Source organism: Sorghum bicolor, chromosome 2 (assembly GCF_000003195.3).
Source record: "Sorghum bicolor cultivar BTx623 chromosome 2, Sorghum_bicolor_NCBIv3, whole genome shotgun sequence".
Taxonomy (NCBI): Eukaryota; Viridiplantae; Streptophyta; class Magnoliopsida; order Poales; family Poaceae; genus Sorghum; species Sorghum bicolor.
In genome coordinates, this window is record NC_012871.2 from 5,060,990 (window position 1) to 5,077,779 (window position 16,790).

General features: G+C 43.2%; 1 protein-coding gene across 1 annotated transcript; it reads right to left on the reverse strand.

Moving 5' to 3' along the window:
* LOC110432579 lies at positions 843–14,306 on the reverse strand. Its single transcript, XM_021453323.1, has 12 exons — positions 14,149–14,306; positions 5,906–7,280; positions 4,867–4,956; positions 4,522–4,761; positions 3,728–3,833; positions 3,186–3,338; positions 2,429–2,493; positions 2,277–2,353; positions 2,110–2,183; positions 1,985–2,025; positions 1,740–1,800; positions 843–1,520 (listed from the first exon to the last, which is right to left on the reverse strand). Exons 1-11 carry the CDS (start codon positions 14,304–14,306, stop codon positions 1,747–1,749), a joined length of 2,433 nt encoding a protein of 810 aa, XP_021308998.1. The 3' UTR covers positions 843–1,520; positions 1,740–1,746.

Below are 16,790 nucleotides of genomic sequence, written 5' to 3' on the forward strand. Positions count from 1 at the left end.
ATTCTTTGTGTGTTTTTTAATTAATCTTCAGATCCTTGAGGTTTGACTCTTTTTTTTACAACAAAGGTTTGAGTCAAGCACTCTCTTAAGCTAGAGTTGGGATTGAACACCCGGAAACAAATATTCATGCCATCAAGATAGAATGAGTAATGCGGCACTGGCATCTCGATTTTCTATGTAGCCAAACAATATCTCAAAAATGCATTTGGGCCTTGTTTACTTCCACCCAAAAATCCAAAATTTTCCAAGATTTTATGTCACATCGAATCTTTAGACGCATGCATGGAGTATTAAATATAGACAAAAATAAAAAATAAATAATTATACAGTTTTGTCAAAATTTACAAGACGAATCTTTTGAGCCTAGTTAGTCCATGATTAGATAATAACTACCACAAATAAACGAAAGTGCTACAGTATCCCGAAATTATTTCGTTGAGGAACTAAACACGGCCTTGTTCAATATCCTGGAACTTGAATGCCGAACTAATTCATATCAGTCTACATAAGACAAATACTATGCATATAATACATTTTTTCATTCAATTTATATTGTACAAATATTATTTCACTAACGCCACATTTGTTATTGTTCCTGTATACACACTACATGCCAACTAAAAAATCATCCGTACATCTTAGGTTTACATTTGAAGAACAGTGTCATGTAATGTAATACATTTATATAAAATAGACTTTGTAAGCCTACAATGCCGCGCTCTCTAATGTTGGTATTTAATTTTTACAATATTATTATTTTATCATACGATTCATGTATTTTTAGTATAAAATATTTTTATTCCGTAGCAACGCACGGGTACACTACCTACTACTGAGATAAATAACGAAAAGATGAGAGGATATAATAATCACATCAAAACACACCGATACAAACTGGTTATAACCTCCCCTCCCGCACTCACTGCCCTCTGGGCCCCCCACAAAGACAAGCGTTTCAGTCACACCTATAAAGCAGCAGGAAAAACTAGTAGATTATAAGGATAGATACAGGGTCTGCATGTCGGTAGCAGAGTATATATGTTGACAGAAACTTCCATAGTGTTCAGACTGGTTCTGATCAGCTGGTTCGGATTCCCGAAGGCTACTTGCTCTTGCACCGTTTCACCTGGGAACTTGATTTATCTGAAACTGCAGTTCCTGCTGCCATCCAGTGACAACTTCTTGGTACTACATAGGTGCAGCGTGCTTATAGAAATATGGGAAACCTACCAGTATTATCAATGAACATCAGTTCACAGCAGCCAATTACTTGCATCTCCTTCGGATGTTATGCACATAGCACCACTTGCTGCAAGGGGGAGGTATAAAAGGCAAAAGCAAGGTCCCTCCCCCACAACTGTATGATACATTGATACACAGATTAACCAACCTAACTCCCAACTCCTTCCACTTCTACATATACACATCTGTGGGCTTCTGAGACAAGCCCAGGACGAAGTCCTCCTGACTGCTGAGTAGCAGAACAATCATCTTTAGCTGCAGCTAGTCTATGGAAATCCCTGAAACAACATGCAGAATACCAGATATCAAGGTTTAATCGTCACACAATTACTTAGTGTCTCATGTAATCTAAGTTCTTGTATACGTGTTTGTGGTACTTCTTGCGGTAATCAGTGGATTACTGGGTAAGGCTTTGTTGTGAACTCTTCTCCACTGCTTAATGAAATACATGCAGCACATGTTCTAAAAAAAAAGGGAAATGGTACAGCTGCTCTTACATCTCTATTAGTGCCAGCTGTCATGTGACATCCCTGATTTGCGAGAACAGGCTTGCCTCATCTGAACCAAGGGAGGCCAATGATCAGGTTTGATGACCATGAAATCTCAATAAAAAAGAAACAAAACAGGGGAATGCTTGACACACTAGCTGTATCATTTTCCACCAAATTAGTACCAATGCAATTCCCTGTATCATTTGCTTAAAAAAAGGTGAGCACGAAGAACTCATGATGGAACAACATACCTGAATCCCATCCCATGGTTCTGTTAGTACAGAATCTGAATCTGAAAGCAAAAAATAGCACATCATAAATGGAACACCAGATGACAAAGAGACAGATTAACACGAGATGGGCCTAAAGGACATACCTAGTAGACATATCCTGCTTTCATGATGATATGGAGGAGAATACCGGATGACAGCAGGGGGCGATGCACTATAGCTGAGATGCGATACAAATTGAGAAGAAAGTTATTACTCTGTGCTGACATAAGCACTGATGATTAAGTGGTGATCGCTTAGAAATTAAGATAACCTTGAAGTTGATGTAGCATAGGGATTCCTCTCATGCCCTGCATGAGGGTTGCGGCTCAAGCAATAAGAATCAATGCCCTGGAGTAAGCAAGATTAAAACCAATACAACAAAATCAACAAGTAAATGTTTCATGCCTATATGGTATAGCTTACAAGTGCTGAGAAAGGCCGCTTCTCTCCTGACAATATGCGGGGATAATTTTGAGTAAAACTTCCTGCTACTTATAGAGATGAAAACATCAACAATTGGGATTTTAAAGTTGATAGCTTCAAAATAGTGGTCATAAAGCATCAAAATATCTGCTGAATGCTAGAAAACTCTATATGTTCAATGTTAAATGCATCTTGTATGTCGTAGATGTACATAGCAAAAGTTGTATACAAGACCAATTGCCAAAAGAAGAGGTGCAGCCAAGATTGGTTTTTAGCTATGGAACCCTCCAATATTACTATTTGCAATCATTTGCATATTAGCAAACAGATCAGGGCTTCAAAATTAAACCAGAAAATTAACTAGGTCAAAGAAAAATGGAACATAAATCCTAATGCGACATTGGAAAGCCAGCTAGTTTGTTGAGTAACATTATTAAAAATAACAAATAGGAAAAAGTTATTGACTCCATTTATAAATAACAAATCCTAATGCGACATTGGAAAACCAGCTAGTTTTTTAAAAATAAATGTAACATGCAAGTTATTGACTCCATTTAAATGAATAGTTATCAACTTTATATATCCTTATTAGTGAAGGTTTTGTTTCATCTAGGGGGTGGACAATGTTTATCCCTTCATGAAAGCTTTCCAAGGTAGAGATAAAATAAGTCACTGGTCTTATTAAAATACTCATACGAGATTGCCAATTAACCTGATGCAGAATCTTACAGTTTTCAACTGGCCACATGAAACTAACCTAAACCAGTATGTTCATGTCTCCAGGGAGCCAGCTCCCTAAGAACCTGAACCAAGCCATGATCTGTTGATGACTTCTTATCCCCTGTGATTGGAACCACTCTGGAACTGGAAGGCAATATATGCAGTGAAGACAGCCCAAGTATTCCTTCACCTAGTGAAATTGATAACATGGTTGACAGAAATTCAGAAAAAGCACTTAATTGTTCATGAGCAAAATAACTTTCAAAAATAGACTGAATTCATCTTATTAAGGCATGCCACCCTTAGCTCATTGCAATCAATCTAAAAATGAAAAAGAGGATAACAGGCAATATATGTAGATATATAACTCAGCATGACGCCTGCAAATTGAGATCACTGGATTACTACAGAAACTAACTAACCACATACCAGACATTGTGACCAAGAACAGCAAAGCAGTTATATACTTATATATATACGGTATACTATGACTAGAATATTTTGTACACAGAGAAACAGTAGTTAACAGAGGAGAAATGGACCAGAAAGGGGACAGGGATTCGAAAGGAATTAACTCACTTTTAGCAGTCTTTGTTTTATCTTTCTCACTAATACAAAATTTATGATCTTCCATATTCTTCTTGCCCTTTTGGACAGATTTAGCAAGAGTGGCTCTAATATTAACCTGGCATGAATGAAACACTAAAAATGTGAGCATCATGTTGAAAAAACCCCTCCAACTTAGACTAAGATACTACAAGGGACCTTCCAACTGTTTCCCATCAAATGATTCAAGACACAAGATAGCAGCCTCATGAGTAGTGTAGTTAATGAATGCAAAGTCATTCCTTTTAGCTGGATGCATATCACGTGATAGAGCTACAAGTTCGATGTTTCCATATTTCTTGAAAATATCTGTCATCTTAGCTTGGTCCCAAGAATTCAATACACCTTCCACAAAGACTGCTTACACCTAAATGTTACATGCAACTCTTTGAGAATTTGTGACTAGACACTGAAAGCACAATCAAGTATGATGTTCAACTGTGACAAGGACAATGGAAAAAGATTGAACCATTGATATAAAGACATACAGTAGTCTAAGTACTTCCGAAATCAAATTGTTACAGGTGCTAAATGTCATAGCCATATGTACTTCTAAAATCAGAATCGTAGCAGCTATATGAAGTTTCCTGTCCTATTTGAGCCGGTACAGGACAAATGTGTTAATATCTTCAGGAAATGGATACCAAAAAAAGTTACAGATCACAAACAGCCTATGTATGTGTTCGTCCATGAATGTGCCTTGTTCTGTGCGTGCGTGTGGTGTGTGTGTGTGTGTGTGAGAGAGAGAGAGAGAGAGAGAGAGAGACCTTCTGCATCTGTTTTTCATCTCGACCATTCAATGGTTCGGCCCATGCAACTGTTATATTTAAACCCTTGCCAAAAACATCTTTCCTTGAAAGCTTTTTGTATGCTATCTGTGCATCTTTATAAGTCTCCAGTTCAAGGAATGCAAATCCACGATTATATCCTGGATTATTAGAGTCAGCCAGAAGGGTAACAACATCAATGTTCTCAACTCCAATTTTGAGTAGTAGTTTCATGATCTGCTACAAAGAAAAACAGGGGAGTAAGCAGCCAATTATTTAGGAGAGAATATCGATGAAAGCTGTTCGCAAGAAAGAAATAGTAGCTACAAGTGCATTTATGCTCACATCTTCTTTCTTCCATTTCTTATCAATGTTCCCAAGAAAGATTTTATCATTCCCATCCAGAGCTGCAACTCGACACTGCTTTCCACAAATCTAGTGATAGGGTTTCAGAGAACAAGGAAACAATCAATATGGAGAAAGACAAAAGAAAGGAAAACATCGAGGCAATGAAACATAAGCCACTTTCAACTTGGCTAGTAGACACAACTGTAGTATCACGAAGTCCCAATGGCTTTTCATACAACCAACAGTCACAAAAATATGCATGCATAGATTCTAACAAAGCAAAATATGTATGGCACACAAAGTAAAATTCCCCATTGATGTCTGTCTCTTTTACATTGCATTTGCTACCGAAAGCAGACATTAGTGTACATCTTAATACATAGTGTTCAATAAGATAATGCTAGGTATGTTAGACATGATTAACCTTTACCAGATCAATGGTGCTATCCCAAGGAAGTTCAGATTTGTAAAAACAAGTACAGAATGAACCAAGCACCTAATGTGCCCACAACATTATGTAATTGACAAGTATCGGCACCATATGTTCATATCACCATATCAGGCATCTGTCATGTCAACATATCTAGGAGTACTGTATGCACCTAAGGTCTGCACATACTACAAGTTTCATAAAGTGGTTGCCCTTCCCAAGTACCATTGGCTCAATCATGGAAAAGGTGCACTGGATAACGATGTACTCAGATATACCAAACAAATTTAGAAGGTTGTGCCAGGAGATGTGATCAGTAGACTAAGATCATGTTAAAATAGTTCAGTAGCTATGTTGGACCATGAACTGGAACACATGACTGGGTAAAATAATTTTGACATCATGCACATGAGTTGATCCATGGCAAGTGCAGTGATGAATTCATTAATGTTATGCTCTTATGTAACTAGCACAGTGCAGCTTGCCCAAAACCCCGCGAGTGTGTCATGCAGTGGTATTTCAAACAAAATGTTCAAGTGGGCATCCTGTCCCCTTTTGATTATGAAACAAAAAGTAATCAATTTATCCATGTGGGTCAAGTACAACCTTAACATTGCTGAACTTTGCAATGGCCTTCCTTGCCTGTGCAGGCTCACGGTAGCGCACAAAGCAGTAGCCTTTGTTCTTCTTCGTCGTTGCTTCCATTATCATGCGAACTTCTGTGATCTCCCCGGCGACCGAAAGCACTGCCCTCACATCCTCCTCCTTTGCGTCCCTATTGAGCCCACCAACAAACACCTCCGTCATCCTCTTCCTCTGCCGCTCCGACATTACCACTTCAGCTCTGTCCGCACTCCTGCTCCCCAATTTCTTATCCACCTCATGCTCACCACCAATACCCATTGCCGGCCCACTGGCTAGTGTTCCTCCCCCCACCGTCCCCTTACCCAGCGTCTCACACACAGCCGCCCTCTTACCCAATAGTGTTTCACACACAGCCATGGGATTGCAGGTAGTGGCCGGCTTCTCAGTTGTGTTTTCCCCAAAACTCTGCTCCTTCTGCACCCTGTGCTCCTTCTCCACCACTTCTTCTGCCGCGGCAGCATTTCGACAGGAGTTGTCCGGCGCGTGTCCCTTCCCAGGCTGTACCCCTCCGTTGGCAGCTGAAGCCGCCTCCGCCGCAGCCTTCCCGGCCGCGATCGTGCCTTTGGGGACCTTTTTTCTGATCGTCCGTACCTTTCGTGTGATCTTCCGCGGCTTTGTTGCGGGAGCCGGTTCCACGGCTGCGTCGGTCGGAGGCTGTGCGGAGGGTTTCTCGTCCGCAGCGGAAGGAGGAGGAGGAGGAGGAGGCAGCGGCGGCAAGGAGGGGTGTTCCACTGCCGAAGGTGGCGGCGGCGAAGAGGGTTTTTCCGCGGGTGGAGGCGGTGGCGGACGCGACGAGGGTTTTTCCGCGGATGGAGGTGGCTGTGGCGGCGGCGAGGAGGGTTTTTCCGCTGGTGGAGGAGGAGGAGGCGGCGGCGGTGAAGAGGTTTTTTCCGCTGGCGGAGGCGGCGGCGGAGGCGAAGAGGGTTTTTCCGCGGGTGGCGACGGCGAGGGTTTTTGGGCCGGAAACAGAGGGGACTCTGCTTGGACCGCCTGGGGCGGTGGTGTGGGGGCTGGGACCGCGACCGCGACGGGGACGGGTGGGGGAGGAGGAGGGAAAGGGGTGGTGGCCTTGGGCGGGGTCCGCAAGACCCGGCGCTTCTTCGGGGGCACCAGCGCCGACGGCAGCGGTACTCCGGCGGCCGGAGCGGTGGCGGGGCGGCTCGGTTGCTCGGGGATGGCGGTGGAGGTGGCGCGGGCGTCGGGGAGGCGGCGGCCGGCGGCGTGGGGCTGGGGCGGCGGAGGACATGGGTAGTGGTGAGTGGCTGCATGACGAATCGCTCGCGAACGCGAACGCGAACTCACCAAACGGGCGGAGAAAGTGGACAACTGCCTCTGCCTGCTGTGAAAAGGTTTGGGTGGAGTGGAAGCAGAAGCACGCGGCGAGGCGACATGTTTCGGTGGGGTCCACGACAACGTTTACTCCTGCTCCTGGGTAGATGTAGGATTTGAAGGATGTATGATTTGATTTGATTTGATTTGATTTGAAATGAATTTCGAGAAGTTTCATTGATGACTCCTGAAACTACCACGCTTGTACTGGATTTTAAATTTTTTTAATAGATCATTTATACGCAGTACAGTGCACTACAGTCTACTTCAGGCTCATCTGGACTCACATGTCTTCCGAAGGGGTGATATATAAATATCTTCGAAGATGAATGAAACATAGAGCGAGTAATTTTGGTTGTTATTTGCTTCTCGCGAGGCATTCGTTTCGAAAGGCCAATGTTATGTTTGAATTTTGGAGAAAAAGAGTTAGCATCCTCATTTTTTTTTACTATAGCCGACTATATGTATATTGGTTTAGGTTTGGGAGGCAGCGGGAGCAGATTACATGGTGCTTCTGTGATCTCATCCGAGGGCTAGAGAGAATGGTGTCTCGTGCTTAACAGTGCTGACCAGCTCGTACCTCATTTAACAGCAGGATTCTTCTATGTCTCAAATTAAAGACACATATATGTACAAGTTTACTTGAGGCCTTGTTTAGTTGGGGTTAAAAAATATTGTTTAGTATTTTTAGTATCTTAATTAACCATGGTTATCTTTGTCTATTTATGAAGAGAGGCAAAATGGTCATCTCAGTGCAAAACAATATTTTTACACTATAGTTCTCATCATGTAGAGTGTAAAAAAATTTATTGTATAATTTTCTAGCACTTATATGATTTTATATCTATTTTGTAATAATGTTTGATTAGACGTAGTGTCCGCCAGCAAATTTGATAAGAAACAAAGTGTCTTTGAGCAATCTAATTTTTCCTAGTGTCCGCTGGCAAATGGCCACCATTCTGTATGCCCTCAGCCAATTCCCCAAATGAACAGATTAAAGAGGCACATGTCACTTTCCAATGTTGTAGCCAGTAGGTAAGCATGCATGGTGCTATATATAGAGCAAGTCACTTATTTGGTTTAGTTGCATAATTGTCATGAGGCCAGCAGTGTAGTGTACCAGTAATGGATTACGTAACAGTGTATTTCCTCTTTTTGAAACAAAAACACCATGCTTTTTGAACGAGGAAAAAGTACAGCATTTTCTTGCTTTGTTCTTTTGATCAACTACATCTTCTCCCATCTGAAGATTTACATACCGGGCCAAACGTGGTATATGCCCGGCTGGTTCATACGTGAGTCACAGAGAGATCTTGAACATGTTGCTCATATGGCTAACAAAATTTCAGAACCACCTAGTAGCCCCATAATCCCAAGAAAAACAATATTTTATCAGCCTTCTCCCACATATGAGTGAACCAATGCAAGAATACACCTACATGCCACCACCAGTCTCAACACACTGGCAGTCTTTTTCTCGCAAAAAATTGCAGCGTGCTAGCTCCACTGGGGATCAAATCTACTCCCAGTTACCATAAGAGATCTTTCATGTTTTACATGCACATTGCTACATCTGCAGCCAATTTAGCACATATGTACTCATGATCCGATAGTTAAAATCACTTGGATGAATACCTTATAATATAAATGCATTGAAAGCTTTGGAAGCACACAGTTGTACTGGATTTTACTGAAACATTTAGGCCTTGTTCAATTCGCGAAAATTTTTGACTTTGGCTACTGTAGCACTTTTGTTTGTATATAAAAATTATTATCTAATTATGGACTAATTAGGCTCAAAAGATTTGTCTCGCAAATTACAGGCAAACTGTGCAATTAGTTTTTATTTTCATCTAAATTTAATGCTTCATGCATGTGTATAAAGATTCGATGTGATGGGGAATCTCGATAATTTTTGGAAACTAAACAAGGCCACGCGAAGCACGCTACCCTTTCTTGCCCAACTGACTTCCATAATAACACATATTTATGTTGTCATGTGGTGTTTTCTCAAGCTCATTGTTAACCTACCTCTTCCATACAAGTCATTGACTCATTTGGTTCCTATCCTCCATGGGCTGATATATAAATGTCTTGGAACGTCAATAAAATATGAGTTAAATATATTTCTGACTCAGCTCCATGAGGGTGAATATATACAAAGGTGGATGGGTGGGGTGGGGCAAAGGCCACAAGTATAGCTCTCTGTGCACTGCATTGCTTGTGTCATTGTCTTGGGTTTGGGAGGCAACAGGATAAAATCATCCAGAGTCAGGAGCCCTGGAGGTTCAGCCCCCAGAATGGTTATTAGTTAGCTACTGGTCTCATGAGACAGGTAATAATGAATGCTCCCATACTTACAGGCACACAACTACAGCTAGTTATGTTTCTCCATATCTCGGATCCAAGGCATGGGGTGAATGGTTGCTCAGAGCAAACCTTGCAGCATTGAGCATACATTCAACCATCTTTTTTGAGCGCCTTATTAAATAGGCTTAACAAAATGCATGGTAAACTGTTTAAATAGTACCAAACGAGAATATCACCGCAAAGAAACTTCAACACAATTAACACGCCACTCCTTTCTATGATCAAGGAAGAAGCTCAAGGAGGACAATTGGGCTCTCATGGGTGCCTTAAGAGTCTTAATATTTTAATTTTAAATCTTTTTCCCCACATGGGACAACTTTGTTAAAAACTCTTCTCTACTCAATGGAATTGACACTTTCTTGTGCCATGCCCAATGATCGAAAGACGATCAAGCTAGTTATAACTCTTCATTCCCCTTCCATTTTTTATCTGATGCAATCTTAATTTGGGCATATAATGTACTATATCACTCGTAATCATTCAACTATTGGATTTGTCATGTCAATGAGTAGGGAGCATGTCAAAGATAGGAACACAATGATCGGTGAAGGCAACAACCTATGGAGTCATCAATTTAAGGAACATAACATAGCCAAAAAAATAACCTTCTTATCGGCTTAGAACCTAAGTCTATCCACACACCACACAAAATTTTATCCACCAAACAAATGTTGCGTTTTCCCCGTGCATGACTGTCTTCTCCAACACGTGTCACAACTTGGATCCACCATGCCCTGTCGTGTGGTGCTTGGGAAGTTTGACAACACTAGGCTAGTGCGGTAGGATCTGAGTATTTGTGAGGACAAGCATGGGCTCATCATCGCCCCATCTAGCTTGCAACCTTACCAATAACCAAAGCAATCCAGAGCATGATGTGGCACATGGGACAACCCAATTCAACATGGAGAGAGAAGTAGAGAGCACGAAGGCACACAGACTAGAGTTGCCAGATGACCGAAATGAGGAGAACTCGAAGTCAGGGCATTTGAGACCAATCTTGTAGCATCATCTGAAAATTTAATAGACTAGCATTTTTCAAAACGTTGGAAACATTTCATGATGCTATTTCACGATGGCAAGCTCTTTTGGTGGGATTTTACAAATATAGGTGGTTTCTCCTTACAAGCACCACCACCTCACTCCTGGTCGGGCTATGAGGAGTTGTAGCAATACATCAAATCACTTAAACTAAAGGAACTAAGAAAGAGATGAGACCTGACCACAAAGAGCACCAACCAACTAAACCAATGTAATCTATCCTAGCCCAACACCATGACCTAGACATACTGTGCGGGCCACATGCTCCCACCAAGCACCAAAGGTGATATTCGTTTCTGAACTCTTCAAGCATCCTGGTGAAGCAGGGGTGAGACCCTTAAAAAATGCGAGCATTTCTGTGCTTCCAAAGGATCCAAGAATCTAGAATGGTCATTGTGAGAGAGAGGATTGCATTGTGCTCCCATAATTGAAAATACTCAAGAGACTGACCAGTGAGAGACCCCCACTGATGTCAGCAGGCCAAGCATGATCCTGTAAGGTGTCGGCCACCGTGCTCTGTTTGCGAGTGTGAGATGGGACTGCAACAACCACCGTTGGTGCCAAGTCCTCCAAACAACAGCCCATGCGCCACTTATCCTCCCAAAATAGAGTATTTCTTCCATTACCGACGACCTTAGATCCCAATGCAATGTTGAAAAGAGATACAACATTTGGATGAATATGAATATCATCAAGGCCAACCAATGCTTGGTTAGGGTATATTTTCTTGAACCATACCAATGGATTTGAAGCACCCAACTCATGAACTCAAGGTTCAGTATCCCTAGTCCACCCAATCAAGGGTTCATTGGACTTTATCCCAAGCAACCAAGCAAGCTCCACCATTCACTTGCTCTCTTCCTTTCCAAACAAAGGCTCTCCTTAAACACCATTTGGGTACCTTGATCGCTATCAAGACATAAATAGGAATAGCTAAAAGGAAGAAGCGGACCCAAGTAACTTTTCTAGCCATGTTCATGAGAGCGACACTTATCATTAACCTTCTCAATCCATTTGAGTAGCTCTGCCTTTCCTATTTTCATGTGGTTGAGACTGGCAAACCCAAATAATTGTAGGGGAAGTTTGCCGCCGCGCATGGAAGTGTAGATGTCACAAGCTCTATTTGTGTTGACTCACATCAAATAGGTATAACACAACTTTTTTGCAAATTTGTCTGAAGACCAGATGCCTCCCCAAACTTGTCTAGAATGCTCACAGTGAGGTTCATCTCTACCTCTTGTAGCCGAATGAATAGGACAACATCGTCAGCATATAAAGAGATTTCCTCTAGATAGTGGTTGTAGCAGCTCCAAATCTCCTGCTTTAGTGAATAAACTATTGGGCACGTCCATTACGAGGATGAACAACATCGAGGAGATGGGATCTCCTTGTTAGAGACCTCGCTGGTGCGTGATTTCTAGACCTGATTCACCAGTAAGTTAGCTACCAGGTTACACCAAATTTGATCAAAACCCAAGTGAGTGGAGTGAGGACCTCCTGTAAAAAGGGCCAAGATACTGAGTCGAAAGCCTTAAAAATATCCAACTTCAAAAAGAGGCTCGGGACTTGTCGACAATGGAGGAGCTTGATCGTTTGCTGCACCAAAATGTAGTTGTCATGAATACATTATCCACGAACGAAAGCACTTTGGTTAGTAGCAACCAAATCATTTAGTAGAGGAGCCAAACAGTTTCCCATGATTTTTGTCACTAGCTTCGTGAAACTATGAATGAGGCTTATTGAACGAAAGTCCTCTGGATGTAGTGCCTCAGCCTTCTTTGGAATAAGAGTGAGATATGCTGAATTAAGTAACCATAATTTCCTTGCATATCTCTGCTGCAGTACCATGATGGCTGCCATGAAATCAGCCTTTATCAACTGCCAACATGATTTAAAGAGCTGACCTATATATCCATCCGGACTAGGAGCTCTATCCGCCAACAAAGATTTTATTGTATCCCACACTTCCTCTTCTGAAATCGATGTCCCATGCCGAAAGATCAACTCCCTCCCTATGGAAAAAATTGATGTCAAGAGTATAAGCATGGGGCAAGGCAGAACCTAACAGGCCATCGAAAATAGTCAAACATGACATTCTGCTTGTCCTCTTACCTAGTGATGACCTAATCTTCACACATGAGCTTCAAAATATATTTTTCCTTTTGCTGAATCCTACTTGCCCTTGGAAGAGACTTGTGTTGGCATCTCCATCATTCAAGAACCAGATGTGTGACTGAAGGCGAGCGATCGTCCTTGTTAGAACCAGTGATGTCCACAAAGTTCTTGATCTTGGAGCTGACTTGAAGCCGACCGGGCTCGCTACCGCGAGCTTGCGCTCCACACATCCAAGGTCCACCGGAGCTGACAACATATAAGGCCTTGGGCCCAATTCAACTCAAAAGACTAGCCTGATAGGTGAGGACTCCCCCACCTTATATGTTGTGCTCCCCCACTATCGCTACATGATGTGGGACTAAACCCCAACAATCTCTCTCTTAGTCACACATCGTGGTGGTACTTGCCACCTGTGACCTTTCTGAGGATTGGATGGAGTTTTGCTCCCCTGGTTTAGATTTTTGACCTCTGGTAGTGGCTCTGATACCAATTGTTAGAACCAATGATGTCTACCGAGTTCTCAATCTTGGAGCTGGCTTGAAGCTGGCCGGGCTTGCAACCACGAGCCTACGCTCCACACATCTCAGGTCCACCGAAGCTGACAACATATAAGGCCTTAGACCCAATTTAACCCAAAAGACTAGCCTGATAGGTGAGGACTTCCCCTATCTTATATGTTGTGCTCTCCCACCATCACTACACGATGTAGGACTAAACCCCAACAGTCCTCTCAAGGGAGGCCAGCACGAGACACTATATCTCAACTAGTTCTCCTCTCTATTTAATTATTGACGGTCCTGTGCAATCTCAAGACGATGGAGTATCTCTCGAGCGATGGCATGCTCTGATATGGCCTACCTGTTGTTGGCTCCTGGATTGGAGGGCACGAGTAAAGCACTTGAGTTTGATGGATATACACTCCAAAGCATAGATAGAAGGGACTAATTCATTCCAGGAAGCTTCGACTACGTCAAAAAAGCCTGGTAGCTTTCCAGTAACTCTCAAAATGGAAGTGACGCTTGCTGCAAATACCATCTTTTGAGATCGAGCACCAATGGGCAATGATTAGAGATTTCAGAAGCTTGGCTCTGCAAGATACACTTTAGAAAGAGTGCTTCCCAATCCGTAGTACGTAGGAGCTGATCAAGTTTGACCAAAGTGGGTGCTTCCCTCTCATTCACCAGGTGTAGCGTCATCCCAATAACATGATTTCCTTGAGTTTGAAATCATTGACAAAGCCAAAAACTCCCCATCATGGCCCTGTTCAAGTTCTCATTGTTTTTGTCTTAAGAAGAGTAAATCATGTTGAAGTCCCCAACAAGTAACCACGGTCCTGTGCATAGAAATCTCACTTCCCGGAGTTCTTCAAGAAAAGCAACCTTTTCAGCATCTTGTTGTGGACCATAAACATAAACTCCTGTAAACCACCAATTTCTGGCATCATCTGTTGTGAAACAGACAGACACAGAGTGTCGATGTACTCACCAATGGGCAGAATCAAGAGCTCCATCTCGTTCCATTTCACCTCACTTGGCTGAGCCCTTAAGGCCTTAAGGCCTCAATTGCTAAATCTCCTTCCCTGTATTCTTGGGTGTGTTCGTCATCCTCATGTGGCTGTTAGACTAGCTGCTGCAAGGTGCATCACATCTATGGCGAAGTCATTGACCGATGATGTGATGGTACTGGTGATAGAAAATGTCATCCCAATGTTGTCCGATTTATCTTCTGTCTGTGCAAGACAAGGAGCTGGGATTCTTTTGAGCCTTCTTGTTCAGGGTTTGGCTGTGGAGTTGGTTCCTTATGCACCTTTCCTTGTTGTTCCTCTTCTGAAGTGTATGAGTGACCCAGATGGTTCTGTTAGGCAGACTGTGACTCACAGTTTTGCTGCTCTTGTTCCTTTGCTGCCATTATCAAGGGGTGCTTCATTACCAGGTGGACTAAGTGAACGCTTATCTAGCAGTGCTGAAGATGGGCAGTTTCTGGAACAGCTCCTTGACAACACCCAAATTGATGATTTCAAGCTTAATATTGATCTTAGCGTTGAATTACGAAGGTATCAGCAGGAAGGGATCAACTGGCTCGCATTCCTTCGTCGGTTTAAATTACATGGAATTTTATGTGATGGCATGGGGCTCGGTAAGACGCTCCAAGCATCTGCTATTGTAGCATGCCACTAAAATGCCCCCACGGGTTCCTTGTGCTGGGAGGTCCACAAAATGCCGGAAATCACGACCCAAGATGGAAAGCACGTCGCATTCAGAAATAACAGATAGTTTAGTTTCATGTAAGCAAATAATTAAGAGACGAGCGACAGGAGTCCACCACTTTGCGAACAGTATCCCTTCGACCTCGATCACCTCTGCTGCATCTTCAAGCGAGATAGCCGGACTGGCATTGATCGAGGTGATGATGACGACTGCACGCTGCAGCTCAGCCTCCGCACGCTCAACGCGATCAGACCAATCAATGATACATGGACGCACAGGGGCCGGAGGAGCACCCTCCGCCCGATCTGTAGGATGTGGCAGGGTATCCCTGCCGTTGCTCCCATTGCCCGCAGGCGGCTGACCAGCACCACCACCATTTGGGCGACGGTGCCGACGGGGCCAACGACGACGGCGCCCGCGACGCAGAGCTGGGACGGGGCTCAGCACCACTGTCACCCTGTCGGATCATCCATTGGAGCAGAGGCCGAGGCGTCGACCGGGGCAGCCGAGGAGACGTCAGCCGGAGTTGTAGACGCCGACGTGATCCGCCACCACACAGTACGCCGATCACCACCTTGTCCCGAGGCCCGCTCCCAACTACCACCGCTACGCGCCAGCCGGGCAGGAGTAGGAGCGATGATGGCCTAAGGCATGGCAGTGAAAACACCTCAGTGAAGACTTGCACAGGACAGCACGATGAGCCACTTATTTGACTCCGCCAACAGAACTCATCCTACTTTAAAAAGTCATTTTCTAGAGGACTTCACTCGAGTTACATCTATATTAATGTGTGTACGAGTTGTTATTGCCTTAAATGAAACATATGTTGGTTCTTATCCTCTCCTGGATGATATATTTATAAATGTTGTGAAAGATGAAAAAAAAATGTAAAAGGAAGTTAAACAGAAACAGAAGGATGAAGGTGTGTGGCGTGCTATGGTGCATTGCTTTTGAAAGATCATGCATATTCTTATACACTATAGGTTTAGGTCTGGGAGGCAATCGGATAAATTGGGTTAAACTGTGCTCGTGATCCTCAGCATGCTAGTTTGTTTTTTGCGCACTTTGCTTTAGATTCGCAGCTTGCTTCAATACATAGTCCTGCTGCATATTGGCATCCACCTTCTGCTTCCAAGCAGCCTCATCTTGAGGCATGAGTATCACATCTGTACAGATACGCTGCAGTGCTTAGATACGGGATCCCTGTGACGGTATCAACAACAAAGATCACTCCCCTCATCTGATGACGCACCTTTGGCTAGCATATGATATACTTTGAGTGCAGGTTGAGTTGGGCCTGGCGCTTGGGCCGCCATAATCTCTGTGAAGGTTTCCACAATCACGGTCTCCGGAAGGTTTCTGCAGTAGCTCTTCAGCAGCTGAAACTGCACATGGTCAGCTGAATTTATCTTAAAAAAACATAATCCTGCTGCTCCAATCCTTTTCAGCAGTTATGTCATCTACTGTAGTATCATTTAGGGACGATGAGAACTTGGACTTTCCCAGGTGCTTTAGGAATGTAGTATCACCTTAATGGTAAGGGTTTTGTTGGTGATGCGTCCATGCCCAACGGTGGAACACACGATCGAGCGAACCCTAGGAAAATACTACGCCCTGCTTATGTCTTATTAATTACGGATAGCCCTATATGAATATACTACGGCCTTATGCCTTAATTAAGAAGAAATGAAGCGCCCTTATTATGTCTCATCAGCTGAAACTACGCCCTTATGTCTTAACTACGGAGAGCCCTAGGAATATACTTAGTAAATATCATGTAATAGGTG

What these genes read in the sequence shown, in the direction of transcription:
- LOC110432579 (XM_021453323.1), bottom strand. Translation starts at nt 14,306, where the DNA reads ATGGAGCTCTTGATTCTGCCCATTGGTGAGTACATCGACACTCTGTGT. An exon ending in TAAAACAAAGACTGCTAAAA is followed by an intron (nt 3,339 to 3,727) that starts GTGAGTTAATTC and finishes CAATTTCACTAG; the next exon opens with GTGAAGGAATACTTGGGCTG. An exon ending in AAGCAGGATATGTCTACTAG is followed by an intron (nt 2,026 to 2,109) that starts GTATGTCCTTTA and finishes TTTTGCTTTCAG; the next exon opens with ATTCAGATTCTGTACTAACA.